The sequence below is a fragment of the Stegostoma tigrinum genome, chromosome 6 (genome assembly GCF_030684315.1).
Source record: "Stegostoma tigrinum isolate sSteTig4 chromosome 6, sSteTig4.hap1, whole genome shotgun sequence".
Lineage (NCBI taxonomy): Eukaryota > Metazoa > Chordata > Chondrichthyes > Orectolobiformes > Stegostomatidae > Stegostoma > Stegostoma tigrinum.
In genome coordinates this window covers 52,947,519-52,963,587 of record NC_081359.1, presented here as the reverse complement: position 1 = coordinate 52,963,587, position 16,069 = coordinate 52,947,519, and the positions used below count along the sequence as shown (strand labels likewise).

The 16,069-nt window shown below is 42.4% G+C and overlaps 2 protein-coding genes across 5 annotated transcripts in view; one reads left to right on the top strand and one right to left on the bottom strand.

Moving 5' to 3' along the window:
* fzd4 (frizzled class receptor 4) overlaps nucleotides 1-6,223 on the bottom strand; it is a 32,749-nt gene extending 26,526 nt beyond the window's left edge. The window contains exon 1 of one of the 2 annotated variants that reach the window (XM_059646562.1): nucleotides 5,598-6,223. The gene's annotated coding sequence lies outside the window, so the exon portion shown is untranslated. The remainder of the gene's footprint in view (nucleotides 1-5,597) is intronic. The other variant, XM_048532212.2, reaches the window with a different exon arrangement.
* Nucleotides 6,023-16,069, top strand: part of tmem135 (transmembrane protein 135) — a 420,432-nt gene continuing 410,385 nt past the window's right edge. Inside the window, exon 1 of one of the 3 annotated variants that reach the window (XM_059646563.1) lies at nucleotides 6,023-6,280. In XM_059646563.1, the coding sequence (XP_059502546.1) occupies nucleotides 6,140-6,280 (141 nt within the window). In that variant the 5' untranslated portion in view covers nucleotides 6,023-6,139. The remainder of the gene's footprint in view (nucleotides 6,281-16,069) is intronic. The other 2 variants (XM_048532215.2, XM_048532214.2) reach the window with 2 other exon arrangements.

Genomic DNA, 16,069 nt, shown 5'->3' with positions numbered 1-16,069 from the left:
TGTGCCATCCAATCCTGACTACCAGACATAATTTCTCACCAGCATCTTCATTTTGGAAACCTTTGCTGATCCTGGTGGAGTTCAGCCAGTATCTGCCGGCAACCTTTATTCAGGGCGATTACTCTCGCTCTCCAAAATAATATGCCATCCTCTGTGGTGATCAGGTCTCGCTGGATCCAGAAAGGTTTCACTTCTAGTTGTGACAACCCTTTTATTTCCCTCATCATCAGTACCACTTGTTTAAGTTTTGCCAGGATGAGACCTTTTGTGTCCGCAGTCTGATATTGTCAGCGGTGACCAGAAGGGTGTCCAGAAATGGACTCTTCCAGTGGCGGTACCACTAGTGATTTATCCGAAAGTAGGAGGCGGCTCAAGGCATCCACATTTGCTACTTGACCTCCCGGTTGGTGTTCCAACTTGTAATTGCACTAAGAATAAGGGCCCATTCGTTGAATTCAACCTGAAGCTTTGGGAAGCCCGGCCCTGTCCTCTTTAAGTAGCCCTCACAGGGGTTTCTGGTCCGTTCCTATTACAGATTTACTTCTGTGAAGGTACTTGTGGAACTTTCACGCCAAAGGTGACTGCCAAACCTTCCTTCTCTATCTGGGCATGATTTTGTTTGGCATCAGCCAAAGTCTGGGAAGCATATGCTATTGGGCATTCTGCTCCGCTGGCCACCTGTGAACCAACACTATCTCAATATTGTACACGGTGGCACCACACGTCAGTACTACATCCCGCCTGGGATCGTAGCGAGCCAACACCTTTGACGACTATAACTGCTTCTTCACTTCCCTAAACGCAAGAATCTTGGCTACGAGACCATTTCCAAAGTTGACCCTTTTTCAGTCGAAAATGTAAGGGTGCCTGGATAGAGACCAAGTTACATATGAATTTTCCGTAATAATTCACCAATCTAATGTAAGACCTAAGCTCCAGTACAGATATGGAATTGAAATGTGTTATCCAAAATATTAATCTAAATATCATCAACTGAACATATATGTCTTGGACTTATTGGAAAAAGCTCTTTGCAAAACAAAGGACACTGTTTAAGGAGATCAGGAGAACCACCAATTCGACTGGGACAACACCAAGATCCTGGGGCAAGCAAAGCAGAGACAAGCACGGGAAATCCTAGAAGCTTGGTACTCCACGAAGAAAGCCATTAACAAACACATAGAGCTCGACAGCATATACACTCCACTGTGAAGGAAAACCGGAAGTGGGGTAATCTAGCTAAACAGACTCCAGAGTTTAAATAACAGGCGGGAAAGTACAACGACACTTCATCGAAACTGCACTAATGATGTTACTCAACAGGGTAATGAAACGTCTGTGAAACAACGAACCAGCTCGGCAAGCCGACCAATTATAACTAGCGCAGTTTTCAGAATGGCCAACATGAGTTCTACCGAGTGTGAAGCCTGCCAGGTTGGTTTGCCTGTGTGGGGATTTCAAACAAACCGAGAACCATTTTTTTGCAGCTGGATAAAATCGCAATTCCTTGCATAGAGGATTTACATGTAAAAACTGGCAGATGGGAGCTGTGCTTCACGAAGCTGGATATGAGCCATGCATATCTGCAATTGCAATTAGATGAGGACTTCCAGAAGTATGCCACAATTAATAAAGGTGCCCTAATTCCATATCTGTACTGGAGCTTAGGTCTTACATTGGATTGGTGAATTATTACGGAAAATTCATATGTAACTTGGTCTCTATCCAGGCACCCTTACATTTTCGACTGAAAAAGGGTCAACTTTGGAAATGGTCTCGTAGCCAAGATTCTTGCGTTTAGGGAAGTGAAGAAGCAGTTATAGTCGTCAAAGGTGTTGGCTCGCTACGATCCCAGGCGGGATGTAGTACTGACGTGTGGTGCCACCGTGTACAATATTGAGATAGTGTTGGTTCACAGGTGGCCAGCGGAGCAGAATGCCCAATAGCATATGCTTCCCAGACTTTGGCTGATGCCAAACAAAATCATGCCCAGATAGAGAAGGAAGGTTTGGCAGTCACCTTTGGCGTGAAAGTTCCACAAGTACCTTCACAGAAGTAAATCTGTAATAGGGACGGACCAGAAACCCCTGTGAGGGCTACTTAAAGAGGACAGGGCCGGGCTTCCCAAAGCTTCAGGTTGAATTCAACGAATGGGCCCTTATTCTTAGTGCAATTACAAGTTGGAACACCAACCGGGAGGTCAAGTAGCAAATGTGGATGCCTTGAGCCGCCTCCTACTTTCGGATAAATCACTAGTGGTACCGCCACTGGAAGAGTCCATTTCTGGACACCCTTCTGGTCACCGCTGACAATATCAGACTGCGGACACAAAAGGTCTCATCCTGGCAAAACTTAAACAAGTGGTACTGATGATGAGGGAAATAAAAGGGTTGTCACAACTAGAAGTGAAACCTTTCTGGATCCAGCGAGACCTGATCACCACAGAGGATGGCATATTATTTTGGAGAGCGAGAGTAATCGCCCTGAATAAAGGTTGCCGGCAGATACTGGCTGAACTCCACCAGGATCAGCAAAGGTTTCCAAAATGAAGATGCTGGTGAGAAATTATGTCTGGTAGTCAGGATTGGATGGCACATAGCTGCATTGGTGGGGCAATGCCAGCCAGCACATAAATTACTACCAATAGCTTCATCATAAAGGCGGATATGGCTGGATAAACCCCGGACTTGGTTACATGTCAACTATGCTGGTCCTTTCATGGGGTTTGGATTTTTTGTCTTTGAGGACCCCATTCAAAGTGAGGTCATGCATAGAGTTCATTCATCAATTACAGGGATGCAATTGAAAAGTTGTCAGTATGTTTTGCAATACATGGGCGCTCAGAGTGCTGGACACAGACAACAGACCATCATTTACGAGCTGGGAATTTAAATATTTCCTAAAAGTCGAATGGCATTCAGCATGTTCAGATAGCTCCAAACCATCCATCGTCCAATGGTCTGGTGGAAAGAGCAGCCTAAACTTTGAAAGCAGGCTTAACAAAACAGTCCAAGCAGTATCTTAGGAGCACACCACACTTTGTTATCTTGGATTCTCCAGCATCTGGAGTTCCCATTACCTCTTAACAAAACAGCCTACAGCTTCATTCAATACCAAACTGGCCTGATTCCTGTTTGATTACAGGACCACCCCTCCCGCAAATACAGAGACAGCTCCAGCAGTGTTGTTAATGGGGAGGAAACTTAGCACTAGGATAAATCTGATCTTACTGGACCTGGGGGAGGAGAGTGAAATGGCATCAGGAACTCAGTGCCGGACAGAAAATTCCTCTAAATGTGAGAGGTAGTTTATTTCAGCAGATGAAGTTTCATCTCGAAACCACGGGCATGGCCTTGCATGAGTAAGAGGCATGGTTGATGTGAGGTCACGTCCTATGATATACAAAGTTCGGGTAGAGAGGCTATACTGAACAAACAGGTGGACCTCATGAAAGTTGAAACCTTGAAAACAGGGCAGGACAAAAACATACCTGGCCCCTCAGAACATCCAACAAGGCTATCAGAACTTATGGATTCTCGCCCTCTGTCTAGTGCAAAAGAAACCTCCGAGGACAAGATGGATGGGGCAAATGTTACAGCCTTGATGCCATTACTGCCTGAAGAAGATGAGTTTTGGCTGAGACGGTCAGGGCACAAAAGGCAGGCTACAGTCCGGTACGTGCTGTCAGTATTTGAGGCACAGTCAGAGGAATTCGACCTGATGCGAAAATGACCTGGGAGAAGCTACAGGAAAAAGTACAGATCTACGTACCAGGTCTTAGACAAGGAGGGCTGCAGTGACTGGAACAAGGTCAGTCAGATGGATCCATAGAATATAATTTCCCTGATGGGCCAATCAGGGGGTCCTGGCTGACAGATATGAACAGGAGTGTCAGGGATTCTGCTCACTCTCGGAACTGGTTCTGTGCCATGTACTATGCGTGCGTGAACAAAGGGTGACTTGGTGACGGAATATTGGCCTTTGTGGAGTTATTTCACTGCCCAATGTTTGAGTGTTGTTGAATGGCACATCCCAAAGTTTAGAACTGCAAACATATACTGCGGGATGCATAAAAGCTTGGGACAGCTGACCCAAGACTAATTGACAATAAACTACAGTCTAATATTGTTCTGCCATGGTAAAGTGCTAGAAACTGTGTATAATACCTTAGCTGTATTCACTTGGGGATGTATATTGTATATGGTAAATATGACTTACTATTATTGTAATTGTAGTTAGGCGCCTCAGAGTGTGATGTACTGCATTTGACTAAATTAAACTGTATTGCATTTTGTGTAATGACAAACTTTATGAATAAAGCATGCTTTTTGAAAGGAAAAGTGAGTTGACAGCATATGAACTTTCATATCCGATCACTGCATTTTTCAGTTTCTTATTTCCTTCCTACTGCGTATTTTGGGACTGTTTTAGACTCTACATCTAAGTGAGGCTGAGTTCTTTACAAGCCTAACAATATTTTCACATCCAAAAATTCAGGCAGTAATGACCCTAGATTAATAGGATTGCGGTTGCAGTGTAAGAGTTTAAGTTTCATATTGTAAAAATATAGGAGAGGCAATGGCCTTACGGTATTATCACTGAACTATTGATTCAGAGGCCCAGATAATGTTCTCGGGATCCGGATTCAAATCCTGCCGTGGCAGATAGTGGAATTTTAATTCAACTTAAAAAAAACTTGGAATTAAGTCTAATGATGATGATAAATCCATTGCTGATTGTCAGGAAAAATCCGTCTGGTTCACTAATGCCCTGGAGGGAAGGAAACTGCCATCCTTACCTGGTCTGGCCTACACGGGAGTTCAGATACGCAGCAATATGGTCGACTCTTATCAACCCTCTGTAATTACAGATGGGCAATAAATGCTGATCTATGCACTAATGCCCGTGTAGGAGCTAAAAAAAATGTTGGTGTTTTCTTTATCTGTTTGTCACTACCTATAAAAGTATCTCTCTTAAATTCATAGTACAGATACAGCATGGAAGGAGTGCATTCAGCGGTTATCTCTATACTAGCTCTCTATAAGAGCAACTCAGGTAATCCCACAGGTTGTCTTTTTCTTGTTGCCTTTTTGCAACTTTTTTCTCACTTCAGATAATTATCTAACTTTTCCTGTGAAGGCTTCAATTAGGTTTACCTCTTCCATGCTCTCATGTTGTGCATTCTGTGTTTGAAACATTTTTCTTCATGTCTGTTTCCTTCTTTTGCCAGTTTCCTCAAACTGGCTTATTCTGCCTTTCCAAAAATGGGTACTCCTCTGTATCTACTCTATTCAAACCCTTCATGGTTATTAATAATTGAATCAAATCTCTTCTTAATATTCTCCAAGGAGAATAGCTTTAGCATCTCCATCTTTTCCATTTAGCTGAAGTTCCTCATTCTTGGAGCCATTCTTGTGAATATTTTCTGCACCTTCTCATAGCCTGCCTAAATTGTAGTGCCCAAAATTGAAGACAGTAAAGGTGAAGCCAAAAGCTGTTCTTTCAGGTTTAGCAGAAAGTCACTTCCTTTACATTCAATGGTTCTATTTTAAAAGATCAACATCACATATGCATTATGAACTATTTCTTCAACTTACAGTGCTACTTTGAACAAATTGTGCGCGTAAAGTCGCCGGGTCCTTCAGCTTCTGCACCTCATTTTCGAATTTTATCTTCTATTTTATTTTGCCTCTCCAAAAACGAATCAATAACAGTTTTCTGCATTACATTCCAGCGTTCTGACGATCACCCAAAGTCCTCTTGAAGTTTAACACTATCTTTCTCACTGTCGAGTGATTACCCATTTCATCAGTCAAATTCCTTTGGAGGTTTAATACCATCTTTCTCACAGTTTACAACATTTTCAATTGTTGAATTTGCGTCTCTGCGATAAAATCAAGCAAATCAGCGGTGCTGTCAGGATGCCTGAGGAATTCTCACTGTATGTTTGCCCCAGTCTGAAAAATAACCATTCGCCGCGAATGCCTCCAGCTACTGAACACACATCCCTGACGCTCCTCTCAGACTGGCTTGCAGGTTCTAGTCTGTGTGCCCCTCCTGCCTTTGACCGGGAGTAACCTCCGCCCGCGGCGTTGACCTTTGCCCCGCTCGCCGTGGCACTGGCGCTCCCGTCATCATTATGGCTGCCTTCAGTAAGAGTATCCCGCACGGCTGCTATGAGATCGGCCACACATGGAGCACTTCCTGTACTACGTCCGCTTTCCAAGTCACTGTCGGAGCTTTCCAAGAGTCCCTGAAAATTTATGCGCCTCTGTACATCGTGAGTACCGCCGTACGTTGTAAGAAAGCGAGGCGCTGAGAGAACGAGTGTTGGGGCAGGCCTGGTGGCTGCTAAAAGGAAACAGATTGTTGAGATGGGGATCGACTATGAGAGGAAACCCTTACATAGCCTACTAGTTCTTAAACTCCTTCAGCTCCTCAGTGTAGCTACAACACAAGTTGCATTGCCATTAAAAAGAAAAGCAAGGCACTGAGTTGAAAACAATACAACCGTGACAAAATGTCATACTAGGAGTACTGCCAAACATTGGGTTGAATAGGTTTTGGGAATAAACTTGTAGGAGAAATGAGTTCTGATTAGTACTATACTGTCTCATCAGTAAAGATTAGCCAATATAATCTTTTTCTGATTTATACTACTTTTCTTTGGTAATGTTCATTATGTTTTAAAATCTTAATCCAAAGCTGGCATGGGCAGGTGTAAAGAAAATATACAATTGGTTGTAGTGTATACTGTTTTATGAAATGTCACTGTGTTAAGTGAATATAAAATGTGTAGCAAATAAACAAGGATTTTGGTGATGGAAAATGCTGTACTGAATTATTCTGTTTTAACAAAAGGGAAGCTACATGTACTGAAGTCCATTGAGAAGTAATGTTTTGCATTCTAACCAGACAGATCTTACTTTGCATATGAATAGAATGCAGAATGTAGTGTTACAGTTACAAAGAAGGTGTAGAGGAAGATCAGCTCTAATAGATGAGAGGCCTCTTCATTAGTCTGATAACAGAACAAAGATGTGCAGGCTAGGTGGATTAACCACGAAAAATGCAGAATTGCAGGGATAGAGTAGGGAGTTGGACCTGGGTGGGATGCTTTTCAGGGGGTCACTGTGGACTCAATGGGCTGAATGGCCTGTTTCCATTCTCGGGATTCTGTTATCCTACGAATAGTGGGGAAGAAGCTGTTCTTAAAACCGTTTGTACATATTTTCAAACTTCTGCATTTTCTGTCCAATGGAAAAGGATTGACGTGATTACAACCTCGTTGGAGATGTCTTCGATTATGATCGTAATCTTTGTATTTCATATGCATATTGCAATACTGTTATTGTTTAATATTTCAGTATCAAGTGTTCTTTCAGTTACAGTCCACCTTAACTTTGTGTTTTATATTCTAACCTTCATTTGTAATTTACTGTTAATGACAGTACAGCAAACAGATATTTTTAATTTAAGCAAAAAAGTTTGTTTAACCCTAATGGAATGAAGCATCTAGTATTATTTAGTAATGGAGTGCACAGATTATTTCAAATGATATTTATAGAATTCAAATAATTATGTTTCATCTTAAAATGTTCTGGCATTATATACTTGTGTTCAATCTATTTTCTTGTATTGGTTATTCTTTTCATTTGTTTTTAGGATTGTGTACTCTATTACCAAAGCTAGTATTAGCTTTTCATCCTTAGTTTCTCTTGAAGCTGATAGTGAGGTCCCTTCCTATACTACTGCAGCTTGTGTGCGGTGAAGCTGCTACCTGTTAGGTAGTGCTTTCCAAGATCATGACCAAGTGATGATGAAAGAACAGCAATTCATTTCCATGGCAAGATGCTGTGAAGCTTGCAGGAGAATTTGGATGCACTGGTGAACTCGTGCACCTGCAGTACTTGCCTTTCTATGGTAGTGCCAAAACTTTGAGGCTACAAACCACAGCTACTGGAAAGCATTACCTCAAAACCAGATATCTGAATGTCAGCTCTTTATATTCATTGTTTTGCCTTTCATGATTGTGTGAAATTTTGTTCTGGGAGAGTTATCATGCAGTTCATATTGTGGTAAAGAGAACATTGATAATGCATTCCCAAATGCCGACATGAATGCCATTAATTTGTGTATTAGAAATCCTGTGTGGTTAGACGGCTTGCACTCATTTTAGTAAGTAATGCTTTTTGGGTATGTGTGGGGAGGGGGATCACAAGATGTGGTCAAATTGACAATGCATACAGAACTTTACAACATAACTGCCAGCTGTGTTCATGATCATTCTGTTAGCCTGCCAAATTGATGGAACGAAGACAGTAAATCCATCAGGGAGATGTGAATTTACCCAGTCTGCTCTTACAACGAGGAAGCTTGAAGCATTTGTAAAGTGTAGAACTCCACACATGCAATTTTGCCCCATGTCCTTTCATGTCTTGAGTCAACAGGCTCCTAAAATTGCACTCAAAATTTGCTGTTTGTAGAAAAGAGTTCTGAATATTTAACAGCCATCTCGTGGAGATGTGTTTCCTAATTTCGCTCGTGAACCATATAGTTCTAATATTTAGACTTTGCTTCATCGAACAAAACTGCCAACCAGATAACATGTTTTCTCCCAGTTTAGTCTATCTGTCTCCATAATATCTTGAAAGCTTTATTAAGTAACCAATTATTGTACTTCCTTTGCAGCCAATATAAGCTTCTTAAGATATGTTGAACTAGAACAGTACACAGTGCACCAGTTGTGGATGAACCAGGCTTTTATATAGCTTTGCATTTAAACATATGAATTGGAAGCAGGAGAGCAGAATGAATATTTCAGATAAATTAACTTGTATCAAAAGGGATGAAGAGTCATTGGTCTGATCATTTATGCATTTTCTCTCTTTATTTTCAAGTTTTCTAGCATCTACGTGAATTTGTTCTTGCAGGTGTGGGTCAGAGGTGATGGCCAAGTGGGGCTTAATATAGTCAGCCAACTGGCAAGTTCTATTAAGTGGTAATTTGTTGTATATGCAAGTTAATTACCATTCTACTAATTAATGTTCTAGAGTGTTATTACAACTAAATCTAATTTTATCTGCATGTGCAAACATATAGCAGGGATATTGGATCAGCATGTTCCCTGCATTATCTTTCCCTTTCCCCCTCATCAATGTTTTATTTTGTTTTAAAAAGCAGATAGGTTAGAAATGATCATGGAGTATTGATGCGATTGCTCTGCATTGCCCAACAGTTTATAATAACCACAATCTAAGAGTAATTTGATGGAGCAAGGGATAAGTATGTGCTATTGAGCCATACAGGAGGTCCAAATTGTGATCTGTGGTACACAGTGAATTCGCTAATCACATCTAAGTAATGCAGGGTCTAATATAGCCTCCCTACTCCTGTCTCGAAGCACAATTCAGTTGATGAACTTGTGGCTTATTTCTGAACACCTGTTTTATCTTGTAGGACAGTTGTAAATCTAAGTTTGACTATGATGTGTTTAATGCTTAAGTAGCGTGTTGCTATTCATTGTGGCAACTCACATATAAATAGGGTCATGGAGGTTTCTGAGCATCCATAGACTATGCGTTAGTATGAAGCACTCCATTTCGGAGGAGAGCAAAATGTAAACTTTCAGCAAATTACATCAAGTTCATAGTAGCATAAAAATTTAATGTGTGCAAAGCAGCACTGAAGAGCAGATATACAATGATAATTACAATTGGAGATGAAACAGCAATTGGAAATTCCACATCCACCATGGGTAGTACCTTGGGATTCAGGGTGACTTGCTTCCATGCAAATTTGGATTTACCAACCTTCTCAGGACCCAATGTAAAATTTGAAGATGCTGCCAATGTTTGGTAGGTTGTACTCAAAGGGAGCTATGTTGGATGTTTGGAAGTTTGTACCCTCTTTCTAACTCATTGATTTCGCCTACATACATTCCTTTCTAAGTCTTTTGACATGTTCTTCCAAATAAGCTGTCTTCATTTGTCATCTCTAACAAGCCAACGTCTTCATGAATTGACCTTTTAGGACATAGCTGATGAGCAGAATATCAGACTACAATGTGTATGTCATTGATGTACTAAATACTGGGGGGTGCGGTTAGTGGGAAGATTAATCCAAGCATCAAATGAGCAACAGCCAAAACAACAAGTGACAATAGTCTCAAGCACAAAGGTAGACTCAGATCCTTAAAGTCCTGCTCTTTAACTCCTGCAAACAGTCACATCAAGGTAATATCACTGTAACTGAACTAGTACATGAGGTAGCTTAGAAAAAGAGGCTTAAGTCAAAATTTGTTTTTGAAAACTGAATGTGAGTTCAATTTTTATCAAAATTATCAATTTCTTTAGTCATTGGAAGCAAGTTCAACTTGAAGTATAGTACCAGATTTCTTCAAGATTTGTTCAAACCTTTCTTCACTTTTGAAACTATGCCACTGAAAACTGTGTTGAGGATCAAGACATAACAATTTGCTTTTCAGCTCATCAAGATTAAAACTGCCAGCAGTCTTGACCATTTTTAATTATTTTTAAACAAGTCTGTAATTTGATTGAAAAAAAATCAAACATCTGCCCTTTAATTGGACAGTTTTCTTTCCGTTTTCATACCTTCCTTGGGCAAGGTTCACAAGGACATGCTGTGGTATACCAACGAAGTAGCAATATTTCACCTGAGAATTGATGTCATTAATACTCTTGAGCTTTTTGATTGTAAGGTCACAAGTCATGAGTCAGTTCTTGCTCAACATTCAAGGTAAGATACCTCCTGTAGGTAGCAGTGAACTTAGAAGAAAAGAAAGAACACAGAGACAGTGAAAGGTGAGCTTGTTAAATTGGGACAAGAATATTAAAATTCCAACATTTGGACTAAGGTTTGTACAACTTGATATCGGGTGCAAATGGTTGCCAAGCGGGAATGGGCAGGAGTGTGTTTGAGAGACAGTGTAGAAGAATGAAATGCAGAAACAATGGGCAATTTAATAGTCAGAAAACTAGGCAAAACTTTTTTTTTAGCTGCAGCCAAAAGCCCCAGCTGGTATACTGCTCTTAGATGCTAGGTTTACAGATACTGTGGCACAGTGGTTTGAGAGATGTTTGAGTGAATAATATGAAGAACTAATTTGAGGTACTGTAACGTGAATTTCAAAAATTTCATTTGAATAGGATGTCCAGGTTGATATTCAGTTGTAAGAACCCAACTTTAAGGATCACAACTTCATGAATAAGGCAGAGAAGAGATCAACTGGGTGATTTCAGCGATGTAAATATTTAGTTTAAAGGAGAGACAAAGGAATCTTTTGAGAGCAAGAGAATTATTCCCACGGTCTTGGCTATTATTTATCACTCACAACATAATGCAAGCAGATTATCTTTCCACTGCTGTTTCTGGGAGATTGCTGTGTACAAGTTGACTGTACATTTTCTGCATTACAATAATGAGCATACTTCACACAAAAAAAGTGCAATTGGCTATTTGCCCCATTTGAATTATCGAGTGGTTGTGAAAGATGCAATACAAGTGAAGTACTGTTTTCTGTATGCTTGGTCTTGAGAGTATAATAGATCTCGTAGCATTGTTGAAAGATCAGGGGACTGTTGCTGCTGTTAGATCAACATTTGTCTTTCATACAACATTACCTGTTTATTTCTATCTGTGAGACCTTATACTGTACAAATTGACTGCAACATTTTCCAGTGAAACAGCGGTGAATACATAATAATATGAACAATTCATTCATTCTGAAGTGCTTTCGGTGGCTCTAAGGATGTGACTGATACTATTTAAATGAAACTTTTAAAAAATGAAAAAGAGAAATGTCAAAGGATATGAAAGAAGAGTAGTAAGTGGCACTAATTTAATGACTGCTCAGGGTTAAGTACATAACTTATAGTAGTAATGGGGAAATCCTTAGTTTAAGGAAAAAGCAAATGCATTTATAGTTGTATCAGTGATAATGGGAACTGCAGATGATGGAGAATCCAAGATAATGAAATGTGAGGCTGGATGAACACAGCAGGCCCAGCAGCATCCCAGGAGCACAAAAGCTGACGTTTCGGGTCTAGACCCTTCATCTCAGTTGACATGTCCATCATGGGCCTCCTGCAGTGCCACAATGATGCCACCCGAAGGTTGAAGGAACAGCAACTCATATTCCGCTTGGGAACCCTGCAGCCCAATGGTATCAATGTGGACTTCACCAGCTTCAAAATCTCCCCTTCCCCCACCGCATCCCAAAACCAGCCCAGTTCGTCCCCTCCCCCCACTGCATCACACAACCAGCCCAGCTCTTCCCCTCCGCTTGGTTTCCCCAATGTAGAGGAAGCCACACCGGGTACAGTGGATGCAGTATACCACATTGGCAGATGTGCAGGTGAACCTCTGCTTAATGTGGAAAGTCATCTTGGGGCCTGGGATAGGGGTGAGGGAGGAGGTGTGGGGGCACACAGCAACACAGCTGGTCTCAGGCAACCAGGTTGTAACTGATGTCCATTTCAAGCCCACCAACTCCCATAGCTACCTAGAATACACCTCCTCCCACCCACCCTCCTGCAAAAATTCCATCCCCTATTCCCAATTCCTCTGCCTCCGCCGCATCTGCTCCCACGATGAGGCATTTCACTCCCGCACATCCCAGATGTCCAAGTTCTTCAAGGACCGCAACTTTCCCCCCACAGTGGTCGAGAACGCCCTTGACCGCATCTCCCGCATTTCCCGCAACACATCCCTCACACCCCGCCCCCGCCACAACCGCCCAAAGAGGATCCCCCTCGTTCTCACACACCACCCCACCAACCTCCGGATACAACACATCATCCTCCGACACTTCCACCATCTACAATCTGACCCCACCACCCAAGACATTTTTCCATCCCCACCCTTGTCTGCTTTCCGGAGAGACCACTCTCTCCGTGACTCCCTTGTCCGCTCCACACTGCCCTCCAACCCCACCACACCCGGCACCTTCCCCTGCAACCGCAGGAAATGCTACACTTGCCCCCACACCTCCTCCCTCACCCCTATCCCAGGCCCCAAGATGACTTTCCACATAAAGCAGGTGTTCACCTGCACATCTGCCAATGTGGTATACTGCATCCACTGCACCCGGTGTGGCTTCCTGTACATTGGGGAATCCAAGCGGAGGCTTGGGGACCGCTTTGCAGAACACCTCTGCTCGGTTCGCAATAAACAACTGCACCTCCCAGTCGCAAACCATTTCCACTCCCCCTCCCATTCTTTAGATGACATGTCCATCATGGGCCTCCTGCAGTGCCACAATGATGCCACCCGAAGGTTGCAGGAACAGCAACTCATATTCCGCTTGGGAACCCTGCAGCCCAATGTTATCAATGTGGACTTCACCAGCTTCAAAATCTCCCCTTCCCCCACCGCATCCCAAAACCAGCCCAGTTCGTCTCCTCCCCCCACTGCACCACACAACCAGCCCAGCTCTTCCCCTCCACCTACTGCATCCCAAAACCAGTCCAACCTGTCTCTGCCTCCCTAACCTGTTCTTCCTCTCACCCATCCCTTCCTCCCACCCCAAGCCGCACCTCCATCTCCTACCTACTAACCTCATCCCACCTCCTTGACCTGTCCGTCTTCCCTGGACTGACCTATCCCCTCCCTACCTCCCCACCTATACTCTCCTCTCCACCTATCTTCTTTTCTCTCCATCTTCGGTCCGCCTCCCCCTCTCTCCCTATTTATTTCAGAGCCCTCTCCCCATCCCCCTCTCTGATGAAGGGTCTATGACCGAAACGTCAGCTTTTGTGCTCCTGAGATGCTGCTGGGCCTGCTGTGTTCATCCAGCCTCACATTTCATTATCTTGCATTTATAGTTCATGCTTCGGTGTCTTCGCTGTGCTAATTTAGGTCATTTGTAGGGAGGATATTACTAAGCTAGATAGTGTTCAAAAGAGATTTACCAAGATGTTGCCAGGTATCAAAGTTTTGAATTATAAAGAAAGGCTGGGACATTTTTTCACTAAAGTGTAGGAAGTTGAGAGGTGCCCTTACAATTGAAAAACTCAATGACATTTAAATAGTGAGGTGTATAGATAGAGTTAATAGTAGTTGTCTTTTCCCTAGGATGAGGGATTTCAAGACTAGGCGGCACATTTTTAAGGTCAGAAGAGAAAGGTTTAAAAAGGACATGAGGTGCAAATTTTTTAGAGGGTGGTTCGCATATGGAATGAGCGTCCTGAGGAAGTGGTGGATGTAAGTACAATTATGATGCTTAAAAGACATTTGGATAAGTACATGAGTAGGAAAGGTTTGGGCCAGGATCCAGCAGGTGGGATTAGTTTAGTTTGGGATTATGTTTGGCATTGGCTGTTTGGACCGAAAGGTCTGTTTCCATGCTGATGACTCTAGGACTCAATTTAATAGAGTGATTACAAATTAATTTTTAAAAGAACAGGTAAAACCACTTGCAGTTGGAAGAAGTAGCATCAGGAATAGAATGAGTTTTTGACAGAGAACTGGTGTAGAAGTAATGGGTCTAAATGATGTTCCTTGTCCTGTGCTGGATGTTGAATGGTCATCAGGAGTTCTACAACATTGCTTCTCCCACTGTCCTAATCAGCCTAATCAGAGTTGCTGCATTATTGAGGCCCTAATTCTGTTTGGCTAAATGAGCCTAACTCTACTGGATGCAGATCAAATGTGGCATCTTTTTAATCATGTCTCACAACTGGACAACAATCCTGAAAATTCTTTACCTCTTATTAGTTTCCAAATTCTTGAAATTCATTGCGGTACCTCAAATAGGGCGGCGCGGTGGCTCAGTGGTTAGCACTGCAGCCTCACAGTGCCAGAGACTCGGGTTCGATTCACGCCTCGGGCGACTGTCTGTGTGGAGTTTGCACATTCAGTTGCAGTTAATGGCAGGACCCTGAACGGCATTGATGTAAAAGGGAACTTGGGGCTCAAGTCTATAGCTCCTTGAGGGTGGCCATGCGAGTAGATAGGGTGGTAACGAAGGTGTATGGCATGCATACCTTTATTGGTCAGGGAATTGAGTACAAGAGCCATTGTGTCATTTTGTTGCTTTATAAGACTTTGGTTAGGCCATACTTAGAATATTACATTCAATTCTGGTCACCACATTACAGGAAGGATGTGGAGGTTTTGGAGAGGTTTACCAGGATATTGATAACAAAGTGTGAAGCTGGATGAACACAGCAGGCCAAGCAGCATCTCAGGAGCATCCTGAGATGCTGCTTGGCCTGCTGTGTTCATCCAGCTTCACACTTTGTTATCTTGGATTCTCCAGCATCTGCAGTTCCCATTATCTCTTTACCAGGATATTGCCTGGATTAGAGGGTATGAGTTATCAGGAGAGGCTAAAAGAAACTCATATTGTTTTCTCTGGAGTGGTGGAGGCTGTGGGGAGATGATAGGAGTCTATAAATTTATGAGATACGTAGATACGGTGGACAGTCAGAATCTTTTTCTTGGAGTTGAAACGTCTAATTCTAGGTGACATGCATATAAGGTGAGAGAGAGAAAGTTCAAAGGGGACGGGAGGGCAAGGTTTTTTAGAAGTCTGAAACACGCTACCAGGGATGGTGATGGAGGCAGATACAATAGGGATATTTAAAGGACTTTTAGATTAGCACATGAATATGCAGGGAATGAAGGGATATTGACCAAGGGCAGACAGAAAGGATTTAGTTTGATTTGGCATCATGTTTGGCACAGCAACGTGAGCCAAAGGACCTGTTCCTATGCTGTACTGTTTTATGTTCCATGTTTTGAAGTTTTTTTGTTTTGTGAGTGTGAGAACTAGATGAATATAGGTAGGCTATTCCACACCTCAAGCTTGTACCATGCACTAAGATCATGACATCAGTTTCCTAATTCCCTTTTCCTGTTTCACCAAACACCCATCGTCCTTAACTCCCTTGTTAGTGAAAAATCTGTTTAACTGCCTTGAAAATATTCACTGGCCCAGCTTTCACTGCTCAATGAGGGGAGAGAATTTAAACCAAGAAAGATCTTCTGAGAGAAGTCTTCTGCACCTCTATCACAAATTGGAGATCCCTTTTGTTTGTTTCTCCCA